Source organism: Lepidochelys kempii, chromosome 13, assembly GCF_965140285.1.
Source record: "Lepidochelys kempii isolate rLepKem1 chromosome 13, rLepKem1.hap1, whole genome shotgun sequence".
Lineage (NCBI taxonomy): Eukaryota > Metazoa > Chordata > Testudines > Cheloniidae > Lepidochelys > Lepidochelys kempii.
In genome coordinates this window covers 16171575-16198964 of record NC_136392.1, presented here as the reverse complement: position 1 = coordinate 16198964, position 27390 = coordinate 16171575, and the positions used below count along the sequence as shown (strand labels likewise).

The 27390-nt window shown below is 44.3% G+C and overlaps 1 protein-coding gene across 7 annotated transcripts in view; it reads right to left on the bottom strand.

The window, feature by feature from the left end:
• The window catches only part of RIPOR3 (RIPOR family member 3), a 69296-nt gene extending 43261 nt beyond the window's left edge, over nt 1-26035 (bottom strand). For 2 of the 7 annotated variants that reach the window (XM_073309424.2, XM_073309427.2), the window contains exons 1-2: nt 25873-26033; nt 201-329 (exon numbers count right to left, since the gene is read on the bottom strand). In XM_073309424.2, the coding sequence (XP_073165525.1) occupies nt 201-301 (101 nt within the window). In that variant the 5' untranslated portion in view covers nt 302-329; nt 25873-26033. Of the gene's footprint in view, nt 1-200; nt 330-25872 lie in introns of all 7 variants that reach the window. The other 5 variants (XM_073309421.2, XM_073309425.2, XR_012154681.2 and 2 more) reach the window with 4 other exon arrangements.
• Nucleotides 26036-27390: the final 1355 nt, after the last annotated feature.

The window sequence follows — 27390 nt, the reverse complement described above, 5'->3', positions numbered from 1 at the left end:
CCGCCGGTGAAGTGCAGCCATCTCTAGAGCATGATGAAGTAGCTGTTTAACAGTGCACAACAACAGTACAAGTCCATTTAGGACAAAAAATGTAAGGCACACCTTATGCAGGGAGGATTTAGGTTGGCAAGTGTTGACCTGTGTCTAATATCTGACTGCTCAGGGTGCATGTATTTGTTTTCACTTTTTATTCTACTTACGCTAGTTTTCTGCTTTGCACTGTGCTGAATCCAGCAAAGGAGCAGCTCCTGCTGATTCCACTCCCATCGCTGGGAGAGACAAATGTCAATTTCACTGACATGATAACTGCTCAGGAAGTCTGTCCCCTCCTGAAATAAACAGAACAATAGATGAGTCAAAACCTGCTTGGCAGTTCAGATTAAACCAGTGCTGCACTGCAGAGAGGAGAAACCACTGAGCAATACAGCAAGCACTGGAGTGGCTAGAAGAAAAGATCTGTCTGCTGAACACATTTTTCTCTCTCACACAATATAATTAATAAACAACGGAGTCATCTGAAACACACACACACCCTCAGGTATTGGCTGATTGGTGTAGCAAACTCTAGACCTCATCCTATCAGAAGCCAACTGCTGCAGAAGCCAGTGGGGCTGGAGGGCTTCCAGTACCTCATCCACTACTTCCTACAATTTGCAACAGCCCTACTGTCGAAGAAGGAGGTTGATGCAACCCATGTACTCCCAAGTCAGTCTGGGATACCAGAACAGTACTCGGGCCCCAGTCCTGCAAGCAGGGACATGAAAACAGAGCCCTGCTTCCATACAGAGCCCCATGGAAGCCAATGGGGCGCCACATGGCTGAAGTGTGTGCGTACACACCCTAGCGTAGAGCTAATGGCAGGATCGGAGCCCTTGTTTGTGGTGCTTGAGCCCATGGCAGAACTTTTTACATCAGTAAAACTCAGGCTTGTTCTCCCTTTCTGGCGAGTTTAATTTCCCTGGGATCCCTCACTTCTGTTTCCCATCAGTCATACTCTTTTGTTTCCTGGAGAATTATGTTCTCCACTGTATATGTATAGAATTCATACTGTAATACAAGTAACAGACACATCCACAAAACAGCTGTAGAAAATCATCCTAGGCAGTTAATATACAGAAGAATTCCCCTCCCGCCCCCCCCTCAGGCTGGTGTAATGTAAACACCATAGCTAGCAGCTTTGCTTTCTTTTTTTTAATGGGGCCATGCAGAGGGCCAAACCTTGACATCTTCTCTCCATTCTTACTCTCTCCTTACTCAGGCAAAACTCCCACTGAGGTCAGTGTGGAATTTTTGCTTGAGTAAAATGTGAGAGCCAGAGCATTCCCTTCTGCAGAAATATCCGCGGAAGAGGAGAACGCCACAAGGATGCCCTCATGGACTTGTGACCAAATTACTCCATGGGGGAAGAGGTATGTGCCTTGCACTGTGAAATGAGTTCCAGAGCCAAGATCCCGCAAGCTTAGTGTGTCTCTGCTGTGGCTCCCACCTTAGTAGCATGGCTTCACTTAATAGGACAGCAGTCTTGGAGTCCAGAGAGCAGGGTTCTATTCTTGACTCTACCAAGTGGTTTGCTGTGCAAATGCAGGCATGGTACCTAACCTCAGTTTCCCAATGGATGAGTAGGAGGATACTGATCCTCCTGGAAAGTGCAAGTGCTTTACGTAGGAGGGATGAGAGATTTTGAATGTGTCTCCTGAATTCTAGGCTAAGCTAAGGGCCTTCCTAATATTAGGCCTCTAAATATTATCTGCAGCAATAGTAACTATATAAATAGTTCACATAACCATGCCCATATATATTTTTCCATCTGATCATTTGAACCTGCATGAGAAGTGAACATTTTACCTGCAGCTTTTCAGCTAATTGTTGCCTGTACTACTTGAGTCCTAAGACTTCTAGGTCCCTGCATGTTTCACTGGCTTGTCCAGGCTTTGGGGAGTTCATGAGTAAGCCAATGGAAAGCAGATGAAAGGTGTTAGAACAAGATCTAACAGTCAAGCAGCGGGGCCAAATAGCCTGCTTTGCAAGAGTCATTCAAGGCAAAAGGGTCTGGGCACTAAGTATCTTTTCTCTTAGTACATTGAGCTCCACAATATCTCAAAGGGTCTCATTCAATTCCTAGTGAAGTCAATGGAAACCCTCCCACATGGCCGCTTTAGGTGTGCCCCACTCACATTTTAACCAGACACCATGGGGGTTTTGTTTTTTTTGGCTGTGAGTGGGTGTCTGGTGGCCATCACTGTGTTTAAGGTTGCATGACAGCTTTCATTCTTGCCTACAGTTTTCAGAAGCTCATAACTCTGTGAACAATCAACAATTATGGTGATCATCGGGCTGAAATAAACATGCAACTTACTGAAAAATGTCATTGCCTAACAAGTCATTAGGGAAGAAACAAAAGGAATGGCCTTGTGATTACTGCCTGCATACCCCATGAAAGCTGGACTGGAGTCCTGGGTCCAGTCTTCCACTCCCTGGGATTGGGAGTCTGACAGTGGGGTGGAGAAGTATGGAGGAGAACCTTGCCTTATTTTATTTACTTCTCAAGCCGGTTTGGTAATGGACATTAAAGAGCTCTTAAAGGGAGATTCGCAGGCTTTGAGGGAGGGGGTAATAAACCACAGACAAAAGGAGGGAGACTTGTGGGGGTTGGAAGGTTGTGAGAGGCCCCGTGCAGAAAGGACTTGCAGGTCTGAGCCCTAAATTTGAAGGGCTAAGAAGTGTGAAACTTACAGATCACAAAATCACACTTGATGCTGTAACTAAACTATACTTCAAAAAACCTTGGGCCTGATTCTCTTCTCATTTATACTGGTGTAAATCAGGTGACACTATTGAACTCCAAGGAGTTACACTGGTGCAAAGTGGATATAAATGAGAGGAGAACCAGGCCTTGTGACTGTCATGCTCAGCCCTGAACTTAAAGAAACACTGTCAGGCTTATTTAAACTCACGTGGGCTCAATTCTCAGCTGGATTGAGTATGTCCCTTTAGTTACAACATTTAGAGTTATATTTCAAAGAAAATCACTGGCAGGACTTGCAAAAACAGAAGCTTTTCTCATCAGAATGAAGGGGAACTGAAATAACCTCAGAGAAAACATCATGGGGGGGTATTTTTTTACTTTGAAATAACTGTGATAAAGTCAAATCATCTCATGGTACAAAAAATGTTTACATATTTTTGGTGGTGACCCAGAGACCTCATAGCTCAGTTCACACTTCTGACTACAAGGCCTTAAGTAGGATATCATGGTAGCATCTTTTTTTAGCAGGGAAGATTTATAAACACAGTTCTCTAGAAGAGGCTCACAGAGTTTTGCAAGCCAGTGTGTCTATATAAAGTGCTGAACTGCATTACAACTGCTCCTGGAAAAAAGCACCTGGCCACATCTCAAACCAGTTCTTCCCTTAAGTTAGGAGTAGCTCAGACAAGGACTTCCAGCAAAACTTAGCTGAAAATCAATCTCAGAAGTTTACTAACCTGGTAATCTCTACTGGATGGATCAATGTCTTCAAATCTCAAAATTTTGGGAGTTAACCCTTGGGGTCAGACTCAGAGGTACTTCTCCAATCACAGAAGTCCCAGAAAGCATAAGATGTGATGACAGCAGCTGACTGGGGCCCAGCACATGTAAAATACCAGACATCAGACCAAATGTAAGGAGCCTGCTGCTGGGTGATGGAATAGTTAGGGGAATACATCTAAGGCCACTAGAAGGATTGGGCTGAGAGGAAAAAGGACAGGGACTGAGAGTCTAAGGGTATGTCTGCACTACGAAATTAGGTCAATTTTATAGAAGTCCATTTTTAGAAACCGATTTTATACAGTCGATTGCATATGTCCACACTAAGCGCATTAAGTCGGCGGAGTGCGTCCTCACTACCGTGGCTAGCATCAACTTACAGAGCAGTGCACTGTGGGTAGCTATCCCACAGTTCCCGCAGTCTCTGCTGCCCATTGGAATTCTGGGTTAAGCTCCCAATGCCTGATGGGGCAAAAACATTGCCAGGGGTGGTTTTGGGTACATGTCGTCAGGCCCCACCTCCCTCCCTGAAAGCAATGGCAGACAATTGTTTCATGCCTTTTTTCCTGGGTTACCCGTGCAGACGCCATACCACGACAAACATGGAGCCTGCTCAGCTCACTGTCATCGTACGTCTCCTGGGTGCTGCTGGCAGATGCGGTACTGCATTGCTACACAGCAGCAGCTCCTTGCCTTCACAGTAGATGGTGCAGTCGGACTGATAGCCAACATACGTCTCCTGGGTGCTCCTGGCAGACCTCAGTGAGGTCTATCGGGGTGCCTGGACAGGCATGGCTATTCTCCTCTTAGAGCACCAAATGGGAGCCAGAGACTCCAGGTCATTCTCTTCTTTAAGTTTCATCTCATGGAGATTCAGTCCTGCCTGGAATATCATGCGAGCTGGAGGCTTCTGCCTTGGGCTGCTTTCCCAGCTGGCAGCACCACGCGGTTGCACCTACCCCAGCCTACCCCTGGCTCCCATGGCTCATGAAGCCTGGACAGTAGTAAGGAACAGTTCAGCTATAGGCTGAGCAAGTGCAGAATGGTGGTAGAACGTGCTTTTGGATGTTTAAAATCTCGCTAGTGTTGTTTGCTGACTAGGTCAGACCTCAGCGCAACCAACATTCCCATTGTTATTGCTGCTTGCTGTGTGCTCCATAATATCTGTGAGAGTGAGGGGGAGATGTTTATGGTGGGGTGGGAGGTTGAGGAAAATCGCTTGGCGTCCGATTTTGAGCAGCCAGACCCCAGGGCAATTAGAAGAGCACAGCAAGGCGTGCTGCACATCAAAGGGGCTTTGAAAACCAGTTTCATGACTGGCCAGGCTTCGGTGTGATAGTTGTATGTGTTTCTCCTTGATGCAAACCCACCCCCTTTGTTGATTTTAATTCCCTGTAAACCAAACACCCTCCCCCCTTCGAAATAAAGTAGCTATTGTTTTGAAATCATGCATTCTTTCTTTATTAATTAAAAAAAAATGAGATAACAGACAAGGTAGCCCAGGTGGGGTGGGGGAAGAGGGAAGGAGAAGGCCACATTGCTTATTGTAGCCACACTAAAAATCAAACTGTTTGAATGACAGCCTTCTGTTGCTTGGGCCATCCTCTGGAGTGGAGTGGCTGGGTGCCCGGAGCCTCCCCCTCCGCGTTCTTGGGCATCTGGGTGAGGAGGCTATGGAATGTGCGGAGGAGGGTAGGTGGTTATACAGTGGATGCAGCGGGGGTCTGTGCTCTTGTTGGCTTTCCTGCAGCTCCAACAGATGTTTCATCATGTCCGTTTGCTCCCCCAACAGATGCTTCATCATAGATTCATAGATTCTAAGGTCAGAAGGGACCATTATGATAATCTAGTCCGACCTCCTGCAGAATGCAGGCCACAGAATCTCACCCACCCACTCCTGCGAAAAACCTCTCACCTATGTCTGAGCTATTGAAGTCCTCAAATCATGGTTTAAAGACTTCAAGGAGCAGAGAATCCTCCAGCAAGTGACCCATGCCCCATGCTACAGAGGAAGGAGAAAAACCTCCAGGGCCTGGAGGAAATATGCCCTGGACGAAAATTCCTTCCTGACCCCAAATATGGTGATCAGCTAAACCCTGAGCATATGGGCAAGATTCACCAGCCAGATACTACAGAAAATTATTTCCTGGGTAACTCAGATCCCACCCCATCTAACATCCCATCACAGGCCATTAGGCCTATTTACCATGAATATTTAAAGATCAATTAATTACCAAAATCATGTTATCTCATCATACCATCTCCTCCATTAGCCTCAGCATCGTGTCCTGCCTCCGCTCTTCGCGCTCACTTAATTCTTTCCTGGCCTCTGCCACTGAATGCCTCCATGCATTAAGCTGTACCTTATCAGTGCAGGAGGACTGCATGAGCTCGGAAAACATGTCATCATGAGTGCTTTTTTTTTTCACCTTCTAATCTGCAATAACCTCAGGGATGGAGATGATAGGGGGAGCGTAGAAATGCTCTACGCTCTACGATTCTGGGGGGACTGCATGGTCCCCTGTGCTGCTGAGTGCCGCTGAGCTCGCCACGCTGACCAAACAGGAAATGAAATTCAAAAGTTCCCCGGGGCTTTTCCTGTGTATCTGGCTCGTGCATCAAAGTTCAAAGTGCTGTCCACAGCGGTCACAATGGAGCACTCTGGGATAGCTCCTGGAGGCCAATACTGTTGATTTGCGTCCACACTACCCCAAATTTGACCCAGCAAGGTCGATTTTAGCACTCCTCCCCTCGTCGGGGAGGAGTACAGAAGTTGATTTTAAGAGCCCTTTAGGTTGATGGAACGGGGTTGGTTGTGTGGACACAGTCATTTTTAAATCGACCTAACACGGCTAAATTCGACCTAACCCAGTAGTGTAGACAAAAGCCTAAGTATCCACATTTTGGTGGGGCTTAAGCAAATCTCCCAAACTGTCAGAGATTAACTCAGTCAAATGTTAAGTGTCTGATTTTGCTGGATTGAGATTCTAATTCCCTCATAATAAATTTTGTATTTTTTGATTTAAGGGAATAAGCTAATTTGTCCCAATTTTAACAACTTGCAATGCCACAAAGTCACTTTAACACTGTGCTGCACCGTGCTCATATAACCAGACTACAGGACCAAAGGTTCCACTATACTCAGCAATAGGTACTAAAACTCAGCTCAGGTTGCCTGCAGTACTCAGAATCTGTTAGTATTAGGATATTCCTAAAGCCAAACTACCCTCAGTCCCCCGCAAACAAAAACCTGGTTTCTGTTTGTGTTTATGCCTAAACTTTTCCGACCCTAGTCACATTCTTGCTTGTTTCTGGGCACAATAGTTTCAACAATTTTATGAGGAAAATATGACTCATTGACTGATTGCAAATATTTCTACTGATGTTTTGTCCTTTTAAACTAGTAGTTATGGTTTTTTAAATGACTCCAAGAAATTTATTTGCATTCATTATACTATCGCTAGAGAAGGCTTTAGTGCCTGTATAAAATAGTAAAACATCCCATTTCTGTTAATTAAAAGAAACACACTTTTTCCATTTAGTGTATATCTGAAAACAATTGTACTTGAGTTTTGCTTCCTGCAATAAATTGTGGATACATATATTAGTACTTAGATCTCCCCTGACCTGTTTGTGCCAACATATCAGATAGCTACTCATATAATTAATAAATATTTGCACCCACAGTTCATTGCATGCAACAAAAGGTGGGCATCAGCGATCTACAGCTACAAAATACTATCCACAAAAATGGAGGCCAGATTGTGCTCAAGATGAATATCAGGCCTTAAGTATGAACATCATCTCAGATCCCTAATAGTGTAGACTGAGAACATTCTGTGCCATCCTTCCATAATGTTGTAATATGAGACACAAGTGACTGAGCAGAGGATGTGTTATGTCACTGGTCTACTTTGTCTTTTACTTTGGATGTTAACTTTGTTAGACACATAGTACCCAAAAAACTCTTTTTTTTTTTTTTGGTCCTACATAGATCACTCTAAATTTGTCATATACTGCTTAATGCTTACTTTTCCCTCTCTTTATTTTGATTACTACTAGTATTTATTATTCCTGATAAATTATTTTGCTTTAGCTGAATGGTAGTGGCATTGACTGGGTAGGATACACAAGGCACTCTCTTTCTTCAGGTTTGTGAAAGACAAAGGGAGTAATTGTATTTTGTCTTATCACAATTTAATCCTTTTATGCAGTAGCCTCAAGTGTGCCCAGCACTTTACATAAGGAACTATGTCTCTGATTCTGAAATTGGATCAACATATGCCAACCCCTGTGCCCATTTGGAGCTTTGTGGCTGTCAATGGGGCTTCACATGAATCTGCCTACAGTAAGTACATGGATCAGACTTATGCCTGCTGCACGCTGGCCAGACAAACTGTGCTGGCAGGAATGGTTTCTACACCATCTTTAACCAAACTCAATCTCCATTATAGATGGAACCAAAACTAAGTAAAGAGAATGAATTACCTTCTGGTAATATTTAGTCTACACCTAGAAAAGGTTTGCCGATATAGCTAGCTATACTGGCAAATCGACCTACTGGAGGTGCAGCTTTTCTGGCAAAAATGTGGTTTTGCTGGCATAGCTTATACCAGTTTTTAGAACAAAATACCAGCAAAAGGCTTTTTGTGTGTGTGTGTCTTATCCCCTTGCCCCCAAATAATTGCATGTACACTAAGGCTTTCACTAGTATAAAAATGCCATTAAAAAAATCACACCTCTGTCTGATATTATTCTACTGTCAAAAGTTTCTAGTATAGACCTGGCCTACATCTCATTTTGCAAACAATGCTTCGTTTTGCTCGCATCACATTCATATGATCAAAGATTGTTTTCTCCCCCTCATTAATTGAAAAGCTTGGGAACAATGGACTCCAACACATTTTGTAGAGAGACTACAGGCCTGATCCTGCACCACTGAGTTGAAGGGGAGCTTTGCCATTGACTTTCAGTGAGTACAGATCAGGTGCTAAATACACATTCTTAGATTTAGGGCCCAGTCTTGCAGTTCTGGGACACATGAGTAGCCTCACCTAAATCCCCATGTCTACTGATGTATGCAGCTTCAGAACTCAGCCGTTAGTTATTTTGAAGCAAGCAAACTAAACAAAAAATTAAGGCTCCATTTTACATACAACATAGTGTAAAATCCACTGGGAAAGTACACACTATATGTAATCTCTGCTCCCAAGCATTCTTTAGAGAGACCACTGACCTCAGTAGCAATGTCTCCTTCACTAGATACTTTACTGGATAAACATTCCAAATTTATGATTAAAAAACTTAACTTTTCAACTTTCCTTTTATATTATTACCCAGTCATGGCAATAATATTGTTAATGTCAGAACTAAAGAACCTTTCTCTCGTTATTTTTCTAGAGCTGGAAAGGCCATTTTAACTCCTGGAATGGGAATGTCATCTTTTTAATCCTTTCTCATAGGGACATTTTCACACAGCATTATGTATACTGCATACAAATGGACTTCCTTTCCTCAAGTGTATACTTGCCCTTGGAAACTTACAGATATAAGGAAGTGCAGGACAAGTACAGAAAGGTCACATGCCATTCAGTTTTAGTCCAAAAGATCTAATTGATAGACATAATTATTTTGGCACTGAAGCTTGTTGTCTCAGACTGGCAAGCAAAGCATGAACCCAGGTTTCCAAGAAAGCTGGAGGTAAGACATCCTTACAGACTTCCACAAAGAGCTTGTAAAATGTACAATTTTTAATTATTGTTTTTGGTTTTTAATCAAAGACTGATATAATCCCTGGAGCCAATGGGAGCAGAGTTAGCACAACACGGAGAGCTTTAGAAAATCCCACCCCAATCCACTCAAAGTTTTGCATCTTGCCTCTAACATGTTGAGGATCAAATTCTGGTTCTTCCCCTCTGCACCTTCTCCACCCCACACTCCCCAGGAGCATAATGCAACATAGGCAGCCAGACTGGCGCAGTCTGCTGTGCAGGATGTGGAGAGCCTGTCATAGAGCTGTGCTTGGCAGCAGCTTGGCATGACCAAGCTAAAGCTGTCTGGAGAGAGAAGGTATCCAGTGGCTCTGTGACTACACAGATTCACAAGCCAACCACCCCTTCATGCCCTGAGGCTGAGCAGTGGTTACAGGGCAATTCTGCTACAGATCCACAGCCTGTAAGGGGAAGATTTTTTTTACACCAATACCCATACACATGCTGCTGTGGAACTCCCTGCCCCATGCCAGTTTCACTCAGGCCCTAATAGACTTCTAGGTATAAGGTAACATTTTCAGTAGTGCCTAGGAGACATAGGAGCCTAAGTCCCATTTTCAAAAGTGAGTTAGGTCTGTAGAAGCCCAAGTGTCATTGAAAGTCAGTGTGACCTAGACTCCTAAGTGCCTAAATCATATTGACTTTGAGTTGGGCCCCTAAGGGCCTACTTCACTTTGGCAAATGGGACTTAGGCAGTTTTGAAAATTTTACCCATAAAATACATTTAACCCTTAAATATCTATTTTAAGACCAAATATCTGAAATCACTTTCCCCTTTATGCCACTCCCTCAGGCATATTTAAGAACACATTAGACTGGTTTATCATACAGCTGAGTCCCACCCACATTGGCTAGCTTCAAGAGTTTAAACCCAGCTCTGAGGGCACAGCAGATGGGGCCTTACACAACTTCCAAGAGCCAAATTCAGGGCTCTGTGTTTGCCCTGCACCAGTGCATAGCATCACAACCAGCCCCCTCAGACAGCTATCCCTGGGCTGCATATGGATCTGTGAGATAACCAGCTGCTGCAGGGAAAAAGCACAACCATGATCTCAGGCCCGGCCTCTCAAGTACAATGTAACCTGCTTTTCAAGTAATGTATTCAAAATGCCATTGCATTTCTAATTGGCTTCAGTCTAAGCACATAAAGCCAAATTCTGCTGCCTGTGACACTGGTGTGAATCCAGAGTCAGTGGAATTACTCCAGATGTACACTGCATTCCCTGACAGCAAAATTTGACCCCTATTTGAACATGATCTGGAAATTATTTTTCAGGAGTGGGAGGTGTAGAGCCTGCTGCAGTTTCCACGATATGCATCTGAGGAAGTGAGCTGTAGCTCACGAAAGCTCATGCTCTAATAAATTGGTTAGTCTCTAAGGTGCCACAAGTCCTCCTTTTCTTTTTGCGAATACAGACTAACACGGCTGTTACTCTGAAACCTGTTAGTTTTGAGGTTCACTTTGACTCTCCCCCTAGTGGCAGGATATTAGATGGTTGAAGCAGAAAAGAGAAGTTACAGGCCACATGCTGGCTGTAAAGCTCCCACTTCTTCCAGCCAGACTGTTCGCCAGAATCAGGGCAGGCAGTAAATCCCACTGTTATTTTTAAAATGCTTTGGGAATATTATGGCAAGAATCGGTTTGGATTTAACCACAAGCCCTGTGCAGTTTAGTTCCCTCCCCGGTGTGTGGCATACTCATGTGGCATGCTCATTCATCCACATGTTGAGTCCACAGTATGTGGGGTGGCTTCATGCCTGCCTGTATCAGGGCTCCACCCGTGGCACTGAGGTGTCGCTGTGAGGCTGCTCTGGCACCCTCCCTGGAGTTTTGCTTTCTTCCTCAGGGAAAGGCAGGGAACAATCCATCCATTACCGGCTGATTTACGAGCTCAGACCCCGCTGCTTGCGCCTCTGGTTTCAATTTCAAGCTTGATGACAAACTTTAAAGCCTGAACCAGGGATTCTGGAATGCACCAGGCTCTACACACTAGCCTGACTCATAGCTTGTTCTGCTTTGGCAGGATCTGAGACTGCAGTGAGATGGATTCTAATGAATACTTTAAAAAAATCCTACCAAGAGAATAAGCAGATGGTGTTGAGAAAGTGAACTATTTACAAGCAACAAACAGCCCTTTCTAGTTCTGATAAGGAAAGTCTGCCTAACACTGATGCGCCAAATTCTACAGCCACTGCCACAGATAAGCTTCCCTTTGTCAACTGGGAAATCCTGAGTATTTCCGTCAAACATCTCTCCTGTAACACACTTCTCCTTTCCCCCCAGCCCACCCAAGTGCATGCCTGTACAAATGTAATAAACAGGCTAAGTGCATGTGATTATGTCTCCCTCTAGTGGCTGGTCCCAGAGGCTACAACAGCCTGCTACTTATTCAGAGCAAAACTTCCCCTGTAGCTCTACTATGAAAGCCTTGGGGCTTTAGGGCTCAGACTCTCCTGGTTCTTTTAACCCCTGCTGGAAACCATGGTGATGTAATGTACCATGGGCACCTACATTTATGTGCATGCACACTGCAGCCAAAGTGGGTAGGTATGCCTAAGCAGTAATGAAGTTTGATGTTCAGCAGCATGAGGTGCCTTTCATAGAATATCAGGGTTGGAAGAGACCTCAGGAGGTCATGTAGTCCAATCCCCTGCTCAAAGCAGGACCAACACCAACTAAATCATCCCAGCCAGGGCTTTGTCAAGCCGGGCCTCTAAGAATGGAGATTCCACCACCTCCCTAGGTAACCCATTCCCGTGTTTCACTACCCTCCTAGTGAAAAAATGTTTCCTAATATCCAACCTAGACCTCCCCCACTGCAACTTGAGACCATTGCTCCTTGTTCGGTCATCTGCCACCACTGAGACCAGCCGAGCTCCATCCTCTTTGGAACCCCCCTTCAGGTAGTTGAAGGCTGCTATCCTCCCTCACTCTTCTCTTCTGCAGACTAAATAGCCCCAGTTCCCTCAGCCTCTCCTTTAAATATCTCCAAAAGGCCAGCTCTGCAAATCACACTATATGGGAATTTCTACCAGGACAGACTTCTGGCAATATAAGAAGGAGCCATTATACTTCTCATTTAGTCTTGACATTATAAAACTAGCCTCCCTTGCTAAAGACTCAGGTCCAGATTTTTAAAGGTATTTAGGAGTTGTTGCGCTCAACATTGTAATGTCTAACTGATTTAGAAGCCTAAATCTCATTTTCAAAAGTAATGCAGGCACTTTGGAGTCTAAATCTCAATAGTCAATGGGATTTTGGCTTCCTTTTGCCATTGAGATTTAGGCTCCTAAATCATTTAGGCATTGCAATGATGAACGCAGCAAGGCCTAAGTACCTTTAAAAATCTGGATCCTAGCCATTATGACAGCCACATGACCAAGGCTTTAATCCCTCAAGGACCCCAGGACACTTGATGTGATGGGCAGCTAGTAAGGCCATGGGAGATGTGGGATGTACAGTACATTCTGCCATTCCGCTCTTGCTCCCTAGAAAATAATGAGTCTGATAAAACAGGGTTAGTCTCCAGAAGCACATGGCAGACAGAGAAATGGAAATTAATACAAAACATCAGGTCACTGGGAATGGAGTTACTCTATAACTTGTCTTTGTCGACAGCTAAAGCTAAATGATTTCCTTAAGGCACAATCCAGTGAAGTGCTGAGTGATGATGGAGTTACAAAAAAGAGGTCAGCATTTTCACAAGTGATTTTGGGTGCCCAACTTGAGGCACCTTAAAGGGGGCTGATTTTCAGCAAGTGTTGAAAACTCACCCTCTGCGAGTTAAGTCCATTTAAGGCATGTCAAGTTGGGCACCCAGAAGTTAAGGGTCCCACAAATCATTAATCATTTTTGGAAATTTTGCTGGGGACAAATTTGGCCCAACATCTCTTAAGACAAACAGGCAAGGCTTGAAAAGTTATGATTTCTAATGAATTAGGGGTGGAGAGGTCTAGTCATTGCTGTTGCAGTACTAATCTCTGCCATTACGTTCTGTGTAACCTGTTTTCTCTGCTGACACACAAAGGCTTCCCAGCCATGGTACCTTCCTTACAGGGGACAATAAGGATCTCTGCCAATACAAGGGTGTGTTTGTGTTTTTTGCCCTTTCATTTCTAGCACACCAAAGCATTGTTCCTATCCAATCTTGGCACACAAGCTTTCGCCATTTGTAGCCCATATTCTCTTATGCTGTTACTCCCTGATTTCATTTGGTTTGGTTTGGTTTTTAATGAGATGAAGTTTGCAAATGGCCCACTCCAGCTCTTATAAACCATTGGTTTTAAATGGCCAGATTTAGAGATTTTGCAGGGGAAAAAAACAGTCAGTAACCACACAGCTCTACTTAGAAACAGATGTTTTACCCCTTCTAAGATGAACTAATGAGGTAGGAGTTTGGGAAGAACATGCCAGATTCAGTAAAAGTTCTGTCCAGATTTTGAATTACTGAGAGCCGCACAAGCATGGTGCTTCCAGACTAGGTGGCAAATCCCCAGCTTGTGCAAACTGTTACAGTTCTATTGACTTCAACAATCTGCCCCTCTGAGTCGTAGATCACATCTAAACTAGACTGCAGGCCCAGCCACAGTGACCTAAATGCTACTCACCTAATTTACAAAAGTATCCCATTGGCATATTTCATGTAAGTAAGGGAAGCAAAGCTTGGTCTTTTAAGGGGAACATCACTTCAGTAAACCAGATCCTCAGCTAGTGTAAACTGGCATAGCTTTATTGAAGTCAATGGAGCTACACTGATTTATACTAGGTGAGGATCTGGCCCTGCACCTGGTTTGCATTTAGCAGGCAAAACAAGGACTCTAAAGCCTATTTTTCAAAGCAGATCATCTAGGGTCAGATGCAACTAAAACTCTGACTGGCTATGGAAATCTGGCCAAATGTAAAATTCTTTAAACTACTTCTGTGCATCAGTTGTGTCTTAAACTATAAAGTATTTTCTGCTTCTAATACAGCAACAGGTAAGGTTTCCAGGACCACTACCACTCTGCCCAATCTTGCTCCCATCAAAGTCACTGGGAGCTTTGCCATAACTTCAATGGAAGACCTCTGTAATCATAAGCTGGCTTACACACTGGAAAAATGCATTAGTTATGGGCTTCTATAGAAAAGATGCATCACCATTTTCCCTCAGATTCATAGTTTAGAGCCTGCCTAAAATCCATCCAGGATCTGTCTTTATAAATTTCTTATTGACCTGTTCACTAATACTACAGACTGGGACTTTGACAAGAAATACTGCCTGCTCCATTAGAATGTAACAACAGCAAAAGAAATATACAGCTTTGTGAGGGTGAAGGAGAGGGAGGATGGGAAGGGAACAGAGTCTAGCACAATGGGGCCCTGGTTCTGGATTGGAGCATCTAGGAGCTAACATAATATAAATGATTAATAATGAAAATAAACATTGGTTGGCTCAGACCCTTTTTCTACTCCTTGCCCCAGAGCTTATTTTTGTGATGGATGTAGCTAAACAAGGCCCACCTGAAAGAATGCTTAATTGCAAACGATCCACACAAAATGAAATACAATAAATTATATCGTAAAGGTTATACACTTAACAAGATCTTAAAGCATGGTGACTTGGGAAGCAGCGGCTAAAGGAATATTATCTACCAGGATGCATGACCTGGAATTGGGTTGGGCCAGTAATCAGATAAAAAGTTATTTTAAAAAATGTGCCTTTTCTTTTTGAAGTAAAAAGACCTTAAAGATTTGTTTTTAATATATTTTTATTCTGCTCTTTATTTTTAACTAGAAATTCAAGCCTTGTCTAAAAAAGAAAAGGAGTACTTGTGGCACCTTAGAGACTAACCAATTTATTTGAGCATAAGCTTTTGTGAGCTACAGCTCACTTCATTGGATGCATACTGTGGAAAGTCTCTAAGGTGCCACAAGTACTCCTTTTCTTTTTGCGAATACAGACTAACACGGCTGTTACTCTGGAGCCTTTTCTAGTCTGTTATTTCTGGAAGGACATTACAGGCTCCAAAAGAGTAAATCTGAGCAGTTGTGAGTGGTCAGTCTTTTTATAATTCTTTGCAGGGTTGTTTTGTTTTTGTTAATATCTATTTCACTCAAACATCTGACACACAGTTGGGAGAAAATATATCTTTGTGAAAGATTCAACGCCCTTTGCATATTCAATTAAGCACTGAGAAAAGTTCCCCATGCTGTTTCTCTGGCCCTCCAAGGAATCCTCTAATAAAAACAAGAAAGACAAGATTTGATGTGCCTGATACTTCCAAGGTTATAAAACGAGATGAAAATAAAAGTTTATTTACAAAACTTTCTTGGACTTCTTTACATATCAAAGAGAAGCAATAGAGGGCACAATTTCCTCCACAGATTCCCTTTAAGAAGCAAAGAAATGGTAATTGACCTCATAAACTATCATTTAAAAAAAAAATCCGAGCAAACTGGTGAAAGAATTGGTTTTCTGGGGGTCATTAACCACTGTGACAGGAAACTGGACTGAAAGGAACTGGCTGTATAGTGCCTCATCAGCCAGCACATACTCTTCTGCTTATCAATGACTACCAGTAGCAAGGCGACTGCCAGAGACAGAAAGTTCACAGTGGTGTCAGACTCTTCTAATCATTTTATCAGTATAAATCACCCAAGACCCAATTTAAGAAGAGTCTAAGAAACAAGAGAGTCAGTTACAGAGAAAGAAGGAAGGAACATAACTGGAAGTCCTGGATAGAGGTTGCTGGCAAATCATAGAATCATAGAATATCAGGGTTGGAAGGGACCTCAGGAGGTCATCTAGTCCAACCCCCTGCTCAAAGCAGGACCAATCCCCAATTTTTGCCCCAGATCCCAAATGGCCCCCTCAAGGATTGAACTCACAACCCTGGGTTTAGTAGGCCAATGCTCAAACCACTCCCCTGGATACAGTGTTTTCATCAATGGAACCAGTTAGGATCAAACCACCTAAAACATTTATTTAAAAAGCTGAAACTATTTTTAATGTACTTTGAACTATTATGGGTATCATCAGCATAAACTATTAGGGGAACATATGTCAAAATGGCCTTGAATTTTGTGCACACAGTCAATAGCACCTTTGTCCCCAAGTCCTTCAAAATCTATAAACCCAATTCTTAACTCCTTTCAGCACTCAAAACTCTCACTGCAACCAACAGTTATTCACAGTATGGTCACTGTTTGGCTTTTTAAGAATCCATTCTTAGACCTTGTCTACAGTAGAAAGTTTTGTTTCTTTAACAATACAAGTGTAGTTTTGAAAGGTCTCAGAGCCCTGCACATTACAGGTCCTGCTCCCTGTGTTATACTGGTATAAAAGTACCTATACCCATATAGCTTAGGGCACGTCTACACTAGAAACACTATAGAAGCACACTGAATGCGTCCGATGAAGTGAGCTGTAGCTCACGAAAGCTTATGCTCAAATAAATTTGTTAGTCTCTAAGGTGCCACAAGTCCTCCTTTTCTTTATAGAAGTGCTGCAGCTGTGCTGCTGTAGCACTGTAGTGTAGACACTTACAACAGCGATGGGAGGAGTTCTTCCATTGCTGTAGTACATCCACCTTTCCAAGAGAGGTAGTAGCTAGGTCAACAGAAGAATTCTTCCATTGACCTAGCTGGGTCTATAGTGGGGGTTAGGTCAAACTCACTGCATCATACAAGGTGAAAAATTTTTGACAGCCCTGAGAGGTGTAAGTCAATCTCATTTATAGGTGTAGATCAGGCCTCAGGTCTGATATTAAAGCAATGCAGTTAATCTGGTGCAACTGTATGTGTGGACGCTCTTACATCAGTTTAAACTGGGTATATATTGGTTTACCTTTCACTTGTAATAAAGAAAAGGTACAAGCTAAACCAACGAAATTTAAACTAATGTAACAGTGTCCAGACACAAAGTTGCATTATCAGTTTAACTTTACACCTTTACTTAAAGCAGTGAAACTTTGTATGTAGACCACATCTTAACCACATTTGCACACACAATTACCCAATTTGTTCACACAACAGTGGTAATTGCTCATCCAGCATTATGTGCATTTTCCACACCATTTGCTAAATCTTTCAGAAATGCTGGCCTCTCATTTTAACTCTACAGATTTCATAAAACAAATCCTTTCTTATAATTTGGAGTGACCCTTTGAACTTTTTTGTGCTATTTCAATTATAGAATGTAAATATTGCAGAAATCTTGAGCACAAATAGCTAAAGGTTATTTAAATTGTATTTCGCCTGCACTGATGGAAATGTAAACCTATTCATGTTATCACCAGAGCACTAAATGAAAATCCTTTAGCACACTGAGCTCTTTCAGTTGCTCTCTTCTTTGGTTTATCTGTCCAGTCCTGGTGTTGGGGAATGGATGGGTACTCATATGGGGGGAGCGAGGGGGTGCAGCATATTTCAAGTGTGTTACAATTTAAATAATAAAAACAAGAAGTTATGTGAATTCAAAGAAAAATATAGAAAACATGTAAATTGAAAACATGCATTTTTAAAAAAAATGCATTTGAATAACACAAAAGTAATTGAGTGGACATAGTTCAAATTTTCCAAACATATTATATTCTGGGTTGAAAACAACCACAGGAAATTTTAGACCCAAAGGACAATTTTTGAGAAAATTATGAGCACCTGAAATAGAAATTTTCAATAGAAAGATTTAATTATAGCGTCTGAGTGGGGATGCGCTACACATACACAAAGACATATCCCATCTACTGAAGGGCCCAAACAAAAGAGATATGAACAAACTAGTGAGAAGTTTGGATCTGTTTGCTAACGTCATGACTGGCTCTGTCCCAAGCAGCTGCTGAATCAAAATCCTAAATCCCAACATCTCTGTATTTATGGAGAAGTGTAGAGCTGGATTTAGACCCAAATTTTGTACCCCAAACTTATTTCTAACCTTGCAGACACCAACTGTGGGCCCAAATCTGAATTCTTTGCATACCTAAAACTCCCCCAGAAGTCAATGAAATTTTTATCTGAATAAGGAATGAAGGGTAGTGACCAGTTTCTTATCTTTATAGCTGATCTCACATTGTGATGTACAGGCCTTTCAATTTGGCTAGGCCTAAATGTGTGATACAGAATGTGACAGTCCCAAAAATGACAGATCCCAAAAAAGTTATTCAGCAGGAAGCTTAAAATGATGCAGGATTCTGTCCAGAAGCATAAATAACTCTGAGTATAATTTCAGTTTCCTGATTCCTTATTTCTGATATAAATAATTTTCAACAATGAAAGTGAGGGAACACCAAAATGGCGTCCAATCCAGGTAACTTAGGGTCTAAAATGTCTGATATTTAAGAGGTATAGAGATGTCTGAGGGACATGTTTATGATAGTAAAGTAAAGTCAGGTTTTAAATTTAAGGAGTGGGGAGAGGGGAGTTAAATGAGATAAACCATTCTCAGTTTAAGGCTTTTAGGCTAACATCTTCCAGACACACAGAAGGAGAGGTCCTATCACCAAAAGTACAGAGTGTGAAATTCTTGCCCTACTGAAGTCAATGGGAGTTTTGCCATTAACATCAATGGGGCAAGGATTTCACCCATGATTTCAGTGGGGAAATCACTGATGTTGCTTTCTTCAGTGCAGAGATAGTAGGGTTGCAAAGCTGGCAAGGAGCAAGGCCTTTCAATGGCAAGAATGACAAATAAATGTGAAAACAAAAGAGCCATTTTTTGTGGAGCTTGGCCTGTTTACATTATTTCCAGACTCTTTGGCCAGGCCTACAGGTCTAGAAACTTTTGCCAGTATAGTAACATCAGTTAGGGATGTGATTTTTTTTATGACATTTCTATATCAGCAAAAGCCCTACTGCAGACTGACATATAAGTGCTTTTGCTGATATAGTTTATTTCATTCAGGAAACCAGTATAAGCTATACTGTATATAAACTATACCTGCAAAAGCACTTTTTTTTGCCAATATAAGCTGTGTCTACATTAGCATGGCTTGCTGACACAGCTATATCAGCAAACCTTTCCTAATGTAAATTTGGCCTTCCTGACTATTTTCCTTGCTATGCTACCCCAGGCAGTGTGTGCCGCTCCTGGAAGCATATGCCCCCTTTGTGGCATGTAAAAGCCATGCAGAGGGAGTTAAGCAACCTATGTCACATTTTGCAATATGAGTTTGTGGCAATAGAGAGGAGGGCATGTTGCCTGTGGCAACTATCCAGTGCCATAGAGATGCTCGCACACATCTGCCTTTCCTCTCTGCACGTGCCACCTCCAACACCATTTTCATACTCCTGATCCTTCCCATGCTGCAACTGTTATAGGGACCTCAGTGACGTATATTCCAAGCCTTCCCATGTGAGATAAAACAAAGTTATTTCCCAACTAGATTCCCTCTTTTCATCAACATGTCAACTGTTGTAGGTTAGAATGTGCTAGTAATTGTCAGCATCAAAATCTGGTCTAGTTCTATGTAGTCAGATACGCTTCCTTACTTTCAAAGAAACAACTGTTATTTGAAATTGCTTCCAAAGCACGTTGCAAATGGGGCTGAATAAATCAGCTAGCAAAATGCACAGCTTTTCAAGGAAAAAAAGTTTATAAAATCCAGTCAGGATTTAATAAAAATGTCTCTAAGGTGCATAAATCATGTCCCTAATAGAGTATTCTTCAATTTCCAGTCCTGTATGGAGAATCTTAAAATGCTAACAGATGTAGGAAAGGAAAAGTACAATTCCCCCCTACTCTTTCTGTCTCACATATACACGCATACAAAAAAAACCCCTACAGTCTCTGAAATATGTACATAACTTTTATATTTACCACTATAAAGACTATTCACTTGAAGGTCCTTCTCCCTTTAAATTGTTTCTGTGGCAACACATCTGGTACTGTAACTCTGGGCCAGAATGTTAACTATTTTGGAAGAGTGAGCTGTGTTGTTGTTTGTTGTCTGCAAGAATGTGAAGCACAGATAGCTCTGCAGACACATGTGATCACATACCCTCTTCTGCCTCCACAATGACATAGAATATTTGCTATTGATTCTCATGCTTCACTGTAAACAACAAGGCTGAAAGTGTTCCTGGGATCATTTGGGGGAAAAAAAATCCTTTGGGACTGTATTTTTAAACAAAATGAAGAACATTTAGTTATCACCATTTCTGCTCAGTGTGTGAGAAACTCTCATGTTATTTCACAGCTGAGAGAAACAAAGATCTCTTCCTGATCACAGAAAGAAGTCCTACTCCTGGGGGAATTCTGCGCCACTGCGCATGTGCAGAATTTATGTCCCCTGCAGATTTCTTTGCTTCCCCACAGAAAAATGACTTTATGACAGGGAAGCAAAGGGAAGCCACAAGAGCGGTCATGCAACCCTCCCCAGCAGTATGTTTTGGGTGACCAGGGCAGCTGGCGGAGAAGTAAATCACTGTGGGGCTGGGGGCAGGACTGAAGAAGACATGGCTGGTGGCTCCTACCCTGTGTCGGGCTCAGCTACTAATCAGTGCTGGGCAGGGGATCCAAGGCCAGGTCAGACCCAACCCCAGATTTCTCCCCCAGCTGCAGGAAGCTCTGCAAACTTCCCCCACCCATTTCTTGCACCCATTGCTCCTCAGCTGCGGGGAGAGGGATCCCTGTGCAGGGAGCTGCACCCCCATCCTCCCAACCCCCATGCGTCCAGACCCCCTCATACCCAGATCCTCACAATGAGCCTCACCTCCTCCGCCCTCAGAACCTCCCGGATGAGCCCCACTTCCCCTGCACCTGGACCATCCCGATAAGCCACCCACACCTGGATCCCCACCCCACCAAGTCCCATCCAGTTGCACCTGGATTCCCACCCCACTGAGTCCCACTCTCCCAGCATCTGGACCCCCAACTGAGCCCCCACCCCGGACCCCCCCTCCGCTGAGTCCCAACCACCTTCACCTGGACTCCCCACTCCCCCACAGAGTCCCGTTGCATCCAGAACCCCCCAACAAGCCCCTGTGCATCCAGATGCCTCCCATACCTGGATTTCCCCACTGAGCCGCCTGCACCCAGATTGCCCCACACAGACCCCTCTCAACCCACAGCTGGAACCCTTCACACTAAGTCCCTCCACACTTGGATCCTGCCTTACTGAGCCTGCCTGCCCACACCCGTGCGCCTGGCATGGAGGGGCAGGGCCTGGGATGTTTCTGGGGCGGGCACGGTCCTTGCACTGGATTGGGTGCCATCTCACCACTGAGTCTGTGTCCTGGGGGTGAGCTGCACAGTGCTCTTCCACCACCGTGCAGCCAGTGGCCTGTGCTCCCCAGTGCCATGCTGGAGCCTCCACATTTAATTGAGAAATAAAATTTGCAGAATTTTGAAGAATTTTAAAATATTGTGCACATAATTTTTAATTTTTTGGCGCAGAATTTTAATTTTTTTGGTGCAGAATGCTCTCAGGAGAAAAGTCCTCCTGGATAATGGAGAAATTAACAATACTTAGTACTTATCTTCTTCCAAGAGCTATATAAACATGGACTAACCCTTACTGCACTGCAGTATTATCACCATTTCACAGATGAGAAACCTGAGGCACACTGCTTAGGCCAAAATTTTCAAAAGTGGACATTAATTTTGGGTGCCTCTATTTTTGGTTGCTTATCTTGACACATGTAGGGCATGATTTACTGAGGTGCCGAGGATCCACAGATCCCACTGACTTTAGCTGGAGTTGTAGGTATTGAGCACCACTAAAACTCATGGCTTGTGTATCTCATATTGAGCCACCAGAAACTGACAGGTTTCAGAGTAGCAGCCGTGTTAGTCTGTATTCGCAAAAAGAAAAGGAGTACTTGTGGCACCTTAGAGACTAACCAATTTATTTGAGCATAAGCTTTCATGAGCTACAGCTCACTTCATCCGATGAAGTGAGCTGTAGCTCACGAAAGCTTATGTTCAAATAAATTGGTTAGTCTCTAAGGTACCAGAAACTGAGACACTCAAAATTGGTGAACACTTAAGAAGTTGTACCCTGAGCAACTTATTCAAAGTTACACAGAAAGAGCAGGACACAACTAGGGGTAGAACCCAGTAACCCTGATTCCCAATCATGTACTTTAACCGTAAGGCTACATTTCCTTGGTAGAGATTTATTCTGATCTTTTCCCATCTTCTTTCCCTGTTGGTTGTTATGATTAAGCAACCTCACAATAAGTATACTTACCATATAGTTCTGCTCTGAAATGTCGCTAACAATAGCATCCCAATGACTCTAGGTCAAACTATTGTCTCCCAGTGCCTTGAGATCAAATTTGCTCAGTTAACAAGTAAAGAGATGGAGGGGTGGGGGTGTTTTATAACTACCAGCCAGCCCTTCAAATTCAGCTTGGGTTTTGAAAGGCAAGCTAGGTTCTTTCAGGCTAATACATTATCACCAGTGACTATGACCCAATGAGGCCCTTTAGTGATGTAGTTAGGCTGCAGTTGAGATGGACACCTCAAGGCAAAAACTAATGGAGTTGGAACTTAATTCATAATGCAAGAGCCAAAACAGAATCCGTTTCTCTTTCACTTAACTCATTGGCTCAGCGTGGAGTAGCAGTAGTAAAACACGGTGAAAACAACTACCATTATAGCACTTTAAGTTCCCTGTGAAACAGATTTTATCACCTTACTTGAAACAGCTGAACCTACTTCTTGCTCAATTAAAAGATAAACTGGATCTGTACACTATGATTATAGCATTTCCAGGATCAGTGATGAAGAAAACAAAATCATCACAGAGTTCCCTCCATCACTAATGATCAAATTCAATGACTGGCTGAATATCAATTTTTCCCTTGCAGCCATACTCCACAGAAATCATGGCTATAGGCCTTCTGTCTTTGAAGACATATTGGTTTAAATATTGGTGCTTGGAGAGAACAAACTGGCAACATAAATGGAAAAGTTAGAAAAAGAGGATAAAATTGGTATTTCAGAAATGGCTCTGTATGTCCCTGTTGTGCTGTTGGAAGTGCCGTCTTCAGCTCAAAATGAAACTCAGGATCGTGTAATGAGTAAAGGGATGTGTAATGAGTAAAGGTCTGCTGATGCTTTTTGCAAGAGTTACTCTGTATGTAACTTTGGGTTGTCATCAGACAGTCATCATTCAAAATCTTGTACTGAGCAAACTACAGTTTGGATAATTATGTTCTGACTATTCACTTCCTCTTGGCCTTATGACTTTTTAAACCAAACTTTGGACTTTGGGATAATTTAAGCATTATACCCACATGTATAGAAACTCTTTTTTTAACCTGTGTATTAGATAATTTTAACATTAGTTTAAAATGTTTAGTAAAGCTAATATTACATATGTATTTATTGACATTTTTATGTATAAAATATCTTCTTTCCTTCCAATTCCCCTCTCCTTTGCTCCACCCAAACTTCATAATGAACAACTCTTTTTGGGTCCTTCTCCCTCACTTAACTCCTTGCCTTATTTCACACAACTGTATATGACGGGAACCCCCATCCTGCCCTTTTCCTCCATACTTTCACCCTCTCACCCTTCAAGCATCTCTACAGGACACATTTCCTGTAATCCATCATCCTTCCCTCCAAGTAAACTGGATCTTGTAGGTGCTTTACAATCAAAAAAGAAGAAAACACCTACCAGGTTCTCTTTTGGGAAACTAGATCTTGCATTTGCAAAGGGACAGATTTCAAGGGGGGGAAATGGGGTGGGGTTGGTAGAACAGCAGCTACATGGATCCACTAACCATTGCCCCTGTGGAGGGAAGTTTTAGGGAACAGAGAGGGCTCTCATCTGACAGAAAGGAATCCTCTTCTTCCTACATTCCCTCATAGAGAAGCCCTGGACACATCCCACTGTTTGGCCTATGATTCCCAGGTCTTGACTCTATGTCATCCACATAGAAATATTAGTATTTTGCTTCTGCTACAAACCGATTCCAAGGCAGAGCACAAGATAGGGATACTGGAGCTGCCATCCCAGGACAAAAAGAAAAGGAGGACTTGTGGCACCTTAGAGACTAACAAATTTATTTGAGCATAAGCTTTGATGCATCCAATGAAGTGAGCTGTAGCTCACGAAAGCTTATGCTCAAATAAATTTGTTAGTCTCTAAGGTGCCACAAGTCCTCCTTTTCTTTTTGCAGATACAGACTAACACGGCTGCTACTCTGAAACCCATCCCAGGACAGTCCACCAATCCTCCCGATCCAGTATGCTGGCTGGATACTTCATCCTTCAGAAGACCCCACTGAATACCAGGCCAGTTGTGCAATGTCATATCATATGCAGGGTGTGTGTATTTTTAGTGACTCACTTCCCCATCCCTTAGGCAAACAAGTGGGATTTGAGCTGCCATTCATTAACATCAGGTCTATCTTGTCCTGGTGTGTATTGTGCAGCCTCTTCTCTACTCTGCATGCAGCACATGTGTCACTCACTCAGCAAAGTGACATGAAGAGCAGAGGCAGTGACATGAAGAGCATGAGGAGGATCAATAGCAACACCAAGACTAGATTCGTGTGTGAGGTGTGCTCAGATTCAGGTTCCATTAGCCTCCACTGTCAAATAGCTGTTTTTAGGACATGTGTCACTATGTTCAATACCAAATATCCCTCAAGGGGAATTTTACATAGTTTGTTATCCTTCTATATAATCCTCCTTTCATTCCCATAAAGCCTTTCATTAATGCATTACAAAAAATAATTAAGTCTCATTAATAGGTTTGATAATTATCCCCATTTTACAGCCTGGGGAAACGGAGGCACAGAGGGATTTTAAGACTTGGTTCCGTGGCCAAGAATGGACCCCAGGAGTGCTGAATGCCAGCCCTGTGCTCCGACCACCATCCCATACGCTCTCCAACACAAATACAAAACTTTATTTTTCCCCCAGTAACCCTGCGCTGCCTTAGTTGATGACCAGTTCAATTTCCATATGGCCCAACTGAATCCACACATTTTTTACAGAGAATCTAAACATTGTCAACGGGAAAATGTAACCGGCCTGAGACCCAACACCCGAGGCTATATTTATGAGTGAATAAAACAATCTCCATGCAGCCAAAAAAGAGTCATTCCAATGTAACCAGCCCAGGCAACAACACACCCAGAACACACGGCGGAAGAAGCAGGGTCCTGTGCCTCTGCCCTGCTTGTCCACCTGCCGCAGACAGCCACCCGCTTCCTCCGGCTCCTCGGGTCTCGCCTGCGCGTGCATTTACACCCTCCTCAAGGGCAGCTGCGCGTCTTCGCGGCTGTGCACCCCCTGTAGGTGCATCTGCAGCCCTCGGCGCCTGTGCCCCTCCTACAGCTCGATGCATGAGCGTGGCTGGTGACTGTACCCCCCCCCCCCCACACACACACAGAGGGGCCGGCACATCTCGGAGTGGCTACACACCTGGGAGCCGCATGCACACGCCCTGCAGGTGCACCGACCCCTGCCGGAAACAACCCCCCCCCCAGGTGTCTCTAGCCCCTTTCCACAGGGGCGGGTGCACCGGCGGCGGGCAGCGCCTCCCCCACCCCCGGCCACCCGAGCTCGGGTCACCCTCCCCCCCGCACCTGGGGAGCCGCCGGCAGGGTCTGCCCCCGCGCGGCGCGGTGTCTCCTACCTGCCTTCAGCGCGGGAGGGACGCGGGCTGCGAACCTGCCGCCGGGCGCGCGCTGTCTGCTGCCCAGCCCCGCAGCTGGCGCCCCGATAGCCGCCGCCTTATCGAGGCTGCCTGTCCCGTCCGCCCCCCCGAGCCTCTGCTTCCAGGAAGCGGCGGCTCCGGGCTGCTGGTTGCGCTGCTGGATGCGGATCGCCCTGTTCCGTTCGCTGCCTCTCTCCCCCTCTCTCCCCCCATCCTGGCAGGGGGGCTGGGAAAGTGCAGCGAGACTCCAGCACATGCTGAGCCTGCGGTCACGGCCCGGACCCTCTGCTATTCATCAGGAAGCATCCCAGGCGCTCTCTCCTCCAATCCCCACCGTGCTGCAGGCTAATGGCAAACAGGCTGGGCCCTGGCGGACTCCCTGCCCGCCCGCACCCCGTTCCTGCCCCTCTTCCCACCTCGCCTTCTCCCCGGCCCCTGCCTTTCACTGCCCATTTCCTTCTTCTCCCAACTTTTCTTCCCCTTTCTCCCCCCATCCTTAGCCACTACCTCTCCCACCTCCTTCTCCCCTGTCCCTAGTCTCACACTCTTCCCCTCTCCTTGGCCCACCCCACTCCTTTCCCTCAGTTTTAATCCCCCCTTCTGAAAGGGTGCTGAACCTGGTTTGCCCTGCACTACCCTTGCAGCTAGCGCATGTTTGGGGCAGGTTCCACTGCACCCATTCCCTATACCAGGGGCCACATGCGGCTCTTCAGAAGTTAATTTGCAGCTCCTTGTATAGGCACCGACTCCGGGGCTGGAGCCAACTTTCCCATGTGCCGGAGGGTGCTCACTGCTCAACCCTTGGCTCTGCCACAGGCCCTGCCCCCACTCCACCCCTTCCTGCCCCCTCCCCTGAGCCTGCAGTGCCCTCACTCCTTCCCCCCCCCCCCGCCCCAAGCCTCCTGCATGCCAGGAAAGTGCTGAGGTGTAAGGAGGGAGTGTGAGGCGCTGATCCGCAGGGCTGCCGGTGGGTGGGAGGCACTGGGAGCAGGGTGGGTGAGCTGATGCGGGGGCTGCTGATGTATTACTGTGGCTCTTTGGCAACGTACGTTGGTAAATTCTGGCTTCTTCTCAGGCTCAGGTTGGCCACTCCTGGCCTATACCCATTGTCAGTAACAGGCACCTTTGCTTCTGCAGACAGGCCAGTTTCCTTCTGCAGACAGGCCAGTTTTGCTCAGTTTTCACTCTTTCTTGTCTTTTGTCATGTCACACTTTCATAGCTCTCATAGAGACTTCGCCGGTTAAAAGCCTGCATTTATAACATACAATACCAACAGCATATCTCCCATCCCCATCCCTTTCTCCCCAGACCACTCCCACACAAACACACACCCCTTTTCTTTTTAACAAAACCCTATAAATAACAGATCCAAACACACAAACCAATATTTCCCTCTTTGCAGGTCGCCTCCCAATCTAAATCCAGGCTTTGGAGCTGCAATTTTGCTTTCACCTTGGTTTTCTGCACCATTTTTACAATGAAGCCAAGTAACAGGC